General features: G+C 53.5%; 1 protein-coding gene across 2 annotated transcripts in view; it reads right to left on the bottom strand.

Moving 5' to 3' along the window:
* Positions 1-587: 587 nt before the first annotated feature.
* The window catches only part of NUP188 (nucleoporin 188), a 64,315-nt gene continuing 54,730 nt past the window's right edge, over positions 588-10,172 (bottom strand). For both annotated transcript variants that reach the window (XM_008006001.3, XM_008005999.3), the window contains 14 exons: positions 9,142-9,219; positions 8,734-8,819; positions 8,044-8,189; positions 7,558-7,739; positions 5,757-5,957; positions 5,510-5,602; positions 4,582-4,740; positions 4,102-4,239; positions 2,412-2,486; positions 2,103-2,330; positions 1,857-1,988; positions 1,537-1,610; positions 1,292-1,421; positions 588-1,164 (listed from right to left, as the gene is read on the bottom strand). In XM_008006001.3, the coding sequence (XP_008004192.3) occupies positions 988-1,164; positions 1,292-1,421; positions 1,537-1,610; positions 1,857-1,988; positions 2,103-2,330; positions 2,412-2,486; positions 4,102-4,239; positions 4,582-4,740; positions 5,510-5,602; positions 5,757-5,957; positions 7,558-7,739; positions 8,044-8,189; positions 8,734-8,819; positions 9,142-9,219 (1,899 nt within the window). In that variant the 3' untranslated portion in view covers positions 588-987. The remainder of the gene's footprint in view (positions 1,165-1,291; positions 1,422-1,536; positions 1,611-1,856; positions 1,989-2,102; positions 2,331-2,411; positions 2,487-4,101; positions 4,240-4,581; positions 4,741-5,509; positions 5,603-5,756; positions 5,958-7,557; positions 7,740-8,043; positions 8,190-8,733; positions 8,820-9,141; positions 9,220-10,172) is intronic.

Raw genomic sequence — 10,172 nt, 5'->3', positions numbered from 1 at the left:
CCAGCATGTGCCCCTGTGCCACGGGTTCTCATGCCATCCTGTGTCCACATTCAGATGAGATCAGCAAGACAGTCACTTCCTCAAGGGACCACAACTGGCAAGTGGCTGAGCAGGGACTGAAGCCCAGGCAGCCTGATTCTAGAAAGCCTAAGTGGTGGCTGTGTTTTAGATGGCCCCTAGCAGGACCTGGCATTCTGACTTCAGTCCTGAGAAGGCCAACAGCTAGTAGGCCCCACTGTCGGGGCTTCTGAAGAGGAGATGGGGGGTTGACAGGGGAACCGGGCTATAAATAGGAAGGCACAGAGCTTCAAGAAAGGCTCACCCAGGGATGAGCTCAGCCCACTGGGCCAACGAAAGCAGGGCCAAGGACACAACCAGGGCAGGCCAAGGAAGGGAACAGCGCCCACTCAGCCTAACCCTCAGCCTATGGACAGGAATGAGGAGATGCTGGTGAACTGGCCATCCATCAATACCTGCCTTCCCCCGAGGCTGCAGCCCCACTCCCAGGCGCCTGGCCAGGGGAGTTTTCTAGGTTCTGAGAGCCAGGTTATCATCCCTGGGCTTTGAAGTTAAATATCACACAGCTGTCTATAAACAGGATTTTAATATTTGTATAAATAGACCACAGAATTACCAAAACGGCAGGGACAGAGCATGGAAAACAGATTCTGAAACCCGTGCATAGAGCCCTCTCCTGGGCTCCCGCCTCCCCTGGCTGGCCGTGCTGTGGGGAATGCTGGAAGGGAAGGAATGCTCCTCTGGGGGCGACTGCAGCGTGAGGGCCTAAGCACAGAAGACTCCACTCCCCATGCCTGCTGTTGACCTCTTCATCTAGTATAAAAATAACATCAGTGGGTGGGTGGTTGAAGTGGCTACTCGGGGAGGGGGTGACAGAAGGTGCCCTCCGTTGTATAGGCCCTGGCAGCCAGGGTGCGGTGTAGGCTGGTGGAGAGGGGTAGGTAGGCAGCAGAGCAGCACAGCACTGCCCTATCTTTGCACATGCCGGACAAATGCCTGCACTAGCTGGATCAGAGGCTCTTGACTCTCAGGGCTGGCTTTGGAGAGAGAGGTGGACTTGCCCTGCGGCGAGGGGAGGACACCCGTGGCAGGGGAGCTGGGGGCTCCCCGGCGGAAGTAGCGCGAGAGGCTGGAGAGCAGCGTGCTCTACAAGAAAAAAAGTGGTTTGGTGAGGCTCAGCACATCTGGCCACTCTTCTGACCCTTGGGGGTTACCAGACGGGACCCCACAGGGCTCTGGCCCTATTGGCCCAGCCCTCCCTATCCATCCCTACCAACTCAGAGCTGAGCTCCTGCTTCATCCGCTGTTTGTCCCGGGGATGCACAGCCGGGTCCCTAAGGTACCGCATCGCCTGAGAGATGAGCAGGTAGAAGCAGTTTTCCATGGTAAACATCAGGAGGGACCTGGGAGGAGAGGCAGGTTTTTGGCACTGCTACAGAGGGCCTGGCTGGCCAAACCTGAGAATAGTGGGCCCATGACTTCCCCGGCCCCTTATCAAATCTCAGAAAGAGCGCTTACTTTAACGTCCTGGTCCCTTCTGCCTGTGTGCTGAGCCCCACTGCCTGGGTGAGGGGCTCCTTTTTCTTGTCCAGCTGAAGAGAAGCAAGGGTAAAAAACTAAGACAGGAACAGCTCCCACTTACTGAGAGCTTCCTACTTGCATGCCCTGCACTAAACAAATTTCATGAGTTACCTCATTTAATCCTCACAGTAATTCTCAGAGTGCTGTCATGTTCAGTTTACGGAGTCTCGGGAGGCTAGGTACCATGCCCAAGGTTGGCTGGAAGTGGCGGGCTGGGGGAGGAGCCGGGGGAGAGGACAGTGACAGAACCCACTTACCTCTCCAAGCATGTTGAGGGCCACATTCACTGTGGCCAGAAGGGTCCCAAAGGAGGGGGCCACTTCGGAGTCAAAGGTGGGAGTGGTAAAGTTCAGGGCAAACAGGAAGTTGTATTCAGCAAGGTCCAGGGACTGCAAGAAAAGTCAAGAGCCATCCAGGACCCAGTTAAGGCCCCAGGTAGCTCTCAGTGCACAGCAGAGCAGAGCGTTTAGGGGAGGTGGTGCCGAACAGATGATGGCCGGTACCTGATCCAGCAGGATCTGGCAGACATCTGGGGTGAAGTGGCGCAGGGCTGCCAGTGTCCTGCTGAGGATCTTGAGAAGGCCATACTGGACTGTGTGCAAGGCCCGCTGCTCTGATGCCTCTGTGTCAGCAGGGGGCTGCTTGGAGGAGGAGGGGGCAGCAGAAGCAGCAGACGGTGGCCTCTGGACTCGCTGGGCAACGGCCGAGGGGAGGCCATCCCCATTTTTGTTCTAGGGAGAGTCAAGAAATGAAGGTGGAGCTCGGGAAGCCACAGTGAGGTATTCCAGCCCCTCATGGCATAGGACACTTACCTGTAAGTAATGCTGCAGCATCTTTCGACTGTGCAGGAGGGAGGTGCATGCCTGGCACAGGTAACCCAGGTTGACCTGGGAGAGACGTAGGAGAGATGAGGGATTCTCTTGTCAGCAGCCCAGTCACCCAACAGCCCTCCACGTAACACCCACGCGCTCTTCTCACTCGTTGCTGCTCTTCTCTCCCTCCCTCCCTCATGCTCCCCTGGCCACTTTCCAGCTTTAAAGCCCTTATAGCCACTAAGTACTCAGGGCTACAAACTCGGGGCCAGTAGGGCTCAGGACTGGACTGTTTCACTGGGACCCAGCTAGGTGCCTCGTATATTATAAGGTCCTAAAATAATAGAAGATGAGGCCGGGCGCGGTGGCTCAAGCCTGTAATCCCAGCACTTTGGGAGACCGAGGCAGGCGGATCACAAGGTCAGGAGATTGAGACCAGCCTGGCTAACACAGTGAAACCCTGTCTCTACTAAAAAATACAAAAAAATAGCCGGGCATGGTGGCGGGCACCTGTAGTCCCAGCTACTCAGGAGGCTGAGGCAGGAGAATGGCGTGAACCCGGGAGGCAGAGCTTGCAATGAGCCGAGATCACGCCACTGCACTCCAGCCTGGGCGACAGAGCAATACTCTGTCTCTAAATAAATAAACAAATAAATAAAATGAAGATGAGGATTATGGCTGATTCCATTTTATAAGAAAAGAATAAAAGGCTACAAATAACTGAAGTGACTTGGCCAAGGTCATACAACCAGATGAGAGAAGCCTGCTTGGCTCTGGAGCCTGTGTTCTTTCTTCACCTCTAGCCGGTTCCCAGCTCCAGGTGTGTGTGTGTTTTTGGTTTTGTTCAGTGTTTTTTTTTTCCCTGAGATAGAGTCTTGCTCTGTCACCAGGCTGGAGTGCAGTGGTGTGACTTCGGCTCACTGCAACCTCCGCCTCCCAGGTGCACGCCATTCTCCTGCCTCAGCCTCCCGAGTAGCTGGGACTACAGGCATGTGCCACTACACCCAGCTAATTTTTGTATTTTTAGTAGAGATGAGGTTTCACCCTATCGGCCAGGCTGGTCTTGAGCTCCTGACCTTGTGATACGCCCGCTTTGGACTCCCGAAGTGCTGGGTTACCGGCGTGAGCCACTGCGCCCAGCGTTTTTGTTTTTGTTTTTGTTTTTTTTTCCCGAGATGGGAGTCTCGCTCTGTCGCCCATACTGGAGTGTAACGGTTCGATCTTGACTCACTGCAACCACCGCCTCCCAGGTTCAAGCGATTCTCCCACCTCAGCCTCCCAAGTAGCTGGGATTACAGTCACGCACCACCACGCCCAGCTAATTTTTCTATTTTTAGTAGAGATGGGGTTTCACCATGTTGGCCAGGCTGGTCTCGAACTCCTGACTGCCTCCCAAAGTGCTAGGATTACAGGCATGAGCCACCACACCTGGTCCCAGGTGTATTCTTAAAGGATCTGAACCAATATCTAACTGATAAAGTACAAGTTCTTAATCTACATGGCTACCCTTGACTATGAAAGGAAACATTTAGCCAGAGTAAGCACATGACACCAAACCCTGTGTTCTCCAAGGGAAAAGCCCCCATTCAGGAACATCCTGCAATTCACTAGAGGTGCCCCAGTGAGAGCTCACAGCCTCCCCGTCTCCAAGCATTACTCCAGACTCCAGGACACCATCCGGGGCCCCTACCTGGATATCACGCATGAGCTGAGGCAAGTGGAAGTGCCACTCCTTCATGAAGTTGGAGAGCTGCAGAATAAAACCCACGGTGTGGTCCGCCTCCTCCAGGCAGGCCAGACTCTGCACTGTCCTCACCGCGTTGAGGCACTGGGAGGAAAGGAGACATCAGGGAAGGATGGGGATGGCTGAGGGACCTGACATACCCACACCTGCCCTCCTGTGGAGAGGAAACGTCCCGGGCCCCCAAATGCTGAGGTGGCAACTCAAGAAATGGCTCAGTGGTACAACTAGGATTCTGACCCGAGACCGTTCCCGTCCCTCAGCAGACTGGCTGGCCAGTGAGCCAGCAGAGTATTTAGAGCATCTCAGAAATGAAGGCATCGACAACCCTCCACTACTGAGGCCCAGGCTCCACACCCTGCCCCATGAATGGCACAGAACCCTTTTTACCCTGAAACTCCCACCCCTGCGATGCAGGCAGCCCCTCACCTGTAAGGTCCGCTCCTGGTGGACACCTACGAAGTCCAGGGCCTCAGTCAGGAAGTTGTAGCGCAGAGTTTTCAGCAGCCGCTCCATCAAGGACATGGACAGGCGGTAGACTCCTGGCCAAGAGGGGGCATCCAGGGACTTCCGAGAGGCGCTAGGTGTCTAAGACACAAACAGCAGACAAGCTCAGGAACCCTGCTGACAGGCAACACCTCCTTGCAGTACAGCAACTAAGGCAGCCCAGCTGCGCTGAAAGGAAAACACTTCCCACAATAGACACAGTCACTGCCTGGCAACCAGGGCCAGAAAGGGGCCAAGGCCAGTAGATGCAAGGAAAGAGCACCAGGCTGAGATACAAGATCCAGGGTTCCAGACTCAGGTGTGCCACTGACGAGCTATGCGAACCTGGACATGTCACTCTCATGAGAGTGAGAGGTTCAGGTGAAGACTACTCTTCTGAAATTAGGAGATATCTGTTAAACTAGAAATAACCAAGGGACACAGGGGGCAGGGTGCTGAGGCCCCATTAAGCCCCCAAACCACCCACTTCCCTTCTCCCAGTCCTGGTCTGGTGGTGCAGGGGTGGAGAAGTCACAATGACACACTTGTCTTTGGGAATGACAGGAGAGGACAGCTGCCTTGGCTAGAGGCCTGGTCCCAGGGATATGTTATCTGGTTTAGTCTTCCTCACACCTGCAACGGGAAGAATCCATCCCATCTCCCAGAGGCAGTGCACAAAGGCCAGGCAGTGCCTTTTAGTGGTGAGTTTCTCTTGCTAGAGATCCGCCTGGGGGCAGGGAAGATTCTTCACCATCAGTGTATTAGGCCATTAAGAGAAAAGCAACTTCCAGGGAAAGGTAGAGAAGGACACTTTTCAACTGAAACTGTAGGATGGCCAGGCTGGGCCTCCTGGCAAGCTCCTGACACTTACCTGTGCTGTGCCATTGGTGCTCAGCTGGTACACACTCAGAAGGGGCAAACAAATGCTCTGGGTGATGCCAGCTCCAGCCACTGCTGTGGCTCCCTGGGAGGAGGGAAAGACAAGGAATGAGATGGAGCCTGCCCCTGCCTTGCCCAGGGTAGGTTGGGATCTCAGGCTAGATCATAGCTTCTGGGATTGTCAGAACCCACCCAGGCAAGCAAGGATGCTCCCTCCTGCCTTCGGGCTGGCCTCCTACCTGCTGAGTGCGAGCCAGGGTGAGAAGCAGATGCAGTGTGGCCTCAGTGAAATGTAGGTTCTGCTTCATGCGAAGGCTCACCTCTAGGGTGGTGAGGAGGGTGGGTAGGATGGGGAGCCTGCGGGTCACCTGCAGCCAGGAGTCACCATCCTCATCTACCTCACACAGCTCCTTGGCCAGGTGCAGGCCCAGGACACACACCTGTTGGGGCCCAGGGGCAAAGATGAGTAAAAGGGGGAAGAAGAGGAGGAGGAGGAAGAGGATGATGACAGGCAGCTGTGGGCCTGGTTGCCCAAGACCTGTTTGGTTACGCACATCACCAAATGAGCTTGAGTAACACAGAATGCACACTCTCTCCCACCCTGCCCCTCTCCTGTGTCCAACTCTCAATGAACAGCAGCAACTCCAGCCACTGTAATGACCAACCCTAAACTGACTGGAGCTACCCCCACCTCTTCCCTCCCACCTCCCACACTACCACCACCCTTGTCAGTGCCACGTCTTGTCTCACGTTGGACACTCCAACCAACTCTACCACATGGAGTCTGAGGGACCTCTATGGCCCTGCCCAATGCCACCTCTTGCCTTGCTACTGCACCCACCTCCTCAATGGTCCTGCTCCATCCTCTCTATCCTTATACCAGTGGCCCTTCAAATTTCTTTTTGGCCATGACCCACAGTCATCAAGACTTTTTAGACTGTACCCTCATGTACACGTTTACAGTTTTTCACTAATAATACCTACCCTAATTAACATCACACAAAGCACAGTGATATTTTCTTAAACATTTTATTCTACTTCAAGAAAAAATAAAGGCCGGGCGCGGTGGCTCACGCCTACATTCCCAGCAGTTTGGGAGACCGAGGCAGGTGGATCACTACAAGGTCAGGAGATCAAGACCATCCTGTAGATGAACCCCATCTCTACTAAAAATACAAAAAATTAGCCGGGCATGGTGGCGGGTGCCTGTGGTCCCAGCTACTCAGGAGGCATTCTCCTGAGGCAAGAGAATGGTGTAAACCTGGGAGGCGGAGCTTGCAGTGAGCCCAGATCGCACCATTGCACTCCAGCCTGGGTGACAGAGCAAGACTCTGTCTCAAAAAAAAAAAATGCTGGTTCTAACAAAATGTGCTAATTTCAAGACTGTCTCTAATAGGTCACGATCCCACAATTTGAAAAATACTATTCAATACCGCATCCAGAGTGATCTTTCTTGAGCACGCCTGTAATCCCAACACTTTGGGAGGCTGAAATGGGAGGATGGCTTGAGGCCTGGAGTTTTAAGTCCAGAGTGATCTTTCTAGAGTTAGATCCATTTTTTCCCCTGCTTAAAAGCCTTACATCATTTCCTACTTCACTTTGGATCCAAATCAAAGACCCTGATGAAGCTGCCATCATCCAGCCCCAGCTCTTCGGTCCTCACTTTCCTGTGCTCATGCTAGCCTTTCTTCAGGTCACTGGACAATTCTAACCACAGCTGACCAGGTACTCTTCTCACTGCCCAAATCTTCCCTGCCCCTGCATCTGCCTGCGGCTACAATCCCTAAGTCATTGCTGAAAAGGCACCGAAGTCCCAGATCAGGTTAGAAGCAAGACTAAGTACTCCCTGCAATTCTCTCCTGTGGTACAATGGGCTTCCTCTGCTTTTCTGTGGTGTCTGATCTATTAACCTTTCCCACCAGGCCGTGAACTCCGGAAGTGCAGCGACTGTCTTGTCTTGCTCACTAGTTATCCCTAGAGTCAGGCACAGAGCTGACGGGCAGTGGAAAGGACGGATGGCCTTCTAGGGCACTGTCTCACCCCATCACGCTGGTCCCTATGCCGGGACCGAGAACAGTCGTCAGTCTCCATGCTGTCCTTGTCCTCGGTGGCACCGCCTAATGCCAGACTGTGGCGGGTCTGGTCGAAGAGTGCAATCACTTCCTCTTGGAGGGTCTCACAGACGTTCAGCACCAGCTGGGAGTACTGGGGGATGTCACTTACTGCAGGATAGGGAGAGATGCTGTCATGCTCACCAGGCCAACTCTCACTGTACACCAAGGTTTCCTTCCTAGGCAGGGGGCTAGAGATGTAGGAGGGTGCTAAGAGGGACAGCATCTGTCCAGTGGGAGAGGAGGGAGAGACACATGAGGGAAAAACGTAGCTTTCTTGAGGTAAGAATTCCAAGACTGGAAACTCAAAAGGGCCCAGAAGAAACGTGTAGCCCTAAGGTGAAGGAAGCCCTACCCAGCTGTCAGCAGGGGTGGGCAGACTGCAGCTGCTGTTCCCCCTGCTTTTGCCCCTCACCTCTCATCTCCTTCATTTGCAACACTGTGATGAATGCTGAGAACACCTTGGCCTTGGTCTTCTCCATGAGTTGCTGGTCGGCCTGCAGCACTCCTTCCAGGATCTCCGTCAAGGGTCCAAGGATTTCATCCACGGAACCTAACTCTCTAGAAAGAATACTGGGTGGGCCAGGGGCAGTGGCTCACGCCTGTAATCCTAGCACTTTGGGAGGCCAAGGCAGGCAGATCAACCGAGATCGGGAGTTCAAGACCAGCCTGGCCAACATGGTGAAACCCCATCTCTACTAAATATACAAAAATCAGTCGGGCATGGTAGCGCGCACCTGTAATCCCAGCTACTAGGGAGGCTGAGGCACAAGAATCAATTGAACCTGGGAGGTGGAGGTTGCAGTGAGCTGAGATCGCGCCACTGCATTCCAGCCTGGGCGACAGAGTGAGACTCCATCTCAAAAAAAAAGAATACAGGGTGGAGAGTGAGACAAAATGCCTCATAAAAGGCCATACACTGCCCCTGCTCCGTCTCAGGATACCCACCAGTGTGCCTCACCTCCTCTCTGCTATGTCACTCCCATTCCTCAAGATGGAAAACCAGCCTAGCTTCCACCCACTAGTTCTCTCCTTCAGGAAGGCAAGCAGGCACTGACAAGAAGGCTCTGGCTTTGGGCCTCTGCCTCTCCTGGCACAGGCTCACCTCTTCCACTGCCGGAGGAGGATAAGCAGCAGAGTGCACTGCATGGAGCCGAGGCGAAGGCAGTTCACTGAGGCTGGAACTAGGAGCTGAAAGGAGACACCACACTAGTCAGAAGTCAGTGGCAAGACACAGTGGCAAGACTCACATGCCATCCACAGGGCCCCTCTGGCCTCACTGCCTTTCTTCCCCAGCAGTGAGCTCACAGGGGTGGGTGGAGGGGGAAGAGGCCAGGGCTGGCATAGCAGCAGCAGAGCTCTGCTGACCCACTACAGCCTCGGGCCTCCCAGGTCAACCTGAGCCCTCTGACCTGACCAATTGTGCAGCTGGCTGGCAGACTCATGAGCTCTGCTATTTGACTTCAAAGACAACCTCCCTGGGAGAAATGTGAAATCTCCCAGACACACTTACTAATGCTTTGGTTCCATCAAGCACGTCAAGAAAGAGCTGGTGACGCACCACAGAGTCAGTCAGGTGCATTATATCTGCCTGCAAAAGAACAGAAAAAGGTTTCGCTAGGAAAGTTTCCCAGATTTTAGAGGCCAAGAAACGTGGGGTCCTCTGCTAGGCAATTAGTCATTGGTAAATCAGTCTCCCTGATTTAAAATAGGGCTTATATAGGCTGGGCATGGTGGCTCATGCCTGTAATCCTAACACTTTGGGAGGCGGGCGGATCACGAGGTCAGGAGATCAAGACCATCCTGGCCAACATGGTGGAACCCTGTCTCTACTAAAAATACAAAAATTAGCTGGGCATGGTGGGGTGCACCTGTAGTCTCAGCTACGTGGGAGGCTGAGGCAGAAGAATCGCTTGAACCCAGGAGGCAGAGGTTGCAGTGAGCTGAGATCGTGCTACTGCACTCTAGCCTGGGCAACAGAGCAAGACTCCATCTTAAATAAATAAATAAAATAAAATAGGGCTGATAGTCTGGGCAACATGATGAGACCCTATCTCAACAACAACAAAAAATTTGTAATTAGCTGGGTATGGTGATGCATGCCTATAGTCCTAGCTACTCAGGAGGCTGATGTGGGGCAATCACATGAGACCTGGAGGTTAAGGCTGCAGTGAGCCACGATTGCACCACTGCACTCCAACCTGGACAACAGAGTGAGAACCTGTCCCCTAAAAGATAAAGTAAAATAGGGCTTGAAGGCCCTGCTATTCTTCTGTCGACCCTTAGATACGGTCAGAATCAAGCCCAGGTTCACCTCCTCTTTTGAGACTCTGTCCTCCCTCTGCTTAGAATCCTTTAAAGGCTTCCCAGTGCCCAGGAAATGCGAACCAGACTCTTCAACATGGTCCAAAGACCCCACAGGACCTGGTCCAACTGACTGTAGTATCAGTCCCATCTGTGGTCACTCTAGTCCAGCCCTGCTTGCCTCTTTTGTGAACATATCAAGCTCTTTTCCACTGCTGGAACTGTGCACTTGCAAGTCCA

Source organism: Chlorocebus sabaeus, chromosome 12 (assembly GCF_047675955.1).
Source record: "Chlorocebus sabaeus isolate Y175 chromosome 12, mChlSab1.0.hap1, whole genome shotgun sequence".
NCBI lineage: Eukaryota > Metazoa > Chordata > Mammalia > Primates > Cercopithecidae > Chlorocebus > Chlorocebus sabaeus.
This window is presented reverse-complemented; position numbering and strand designations above follow the sequence as displayed.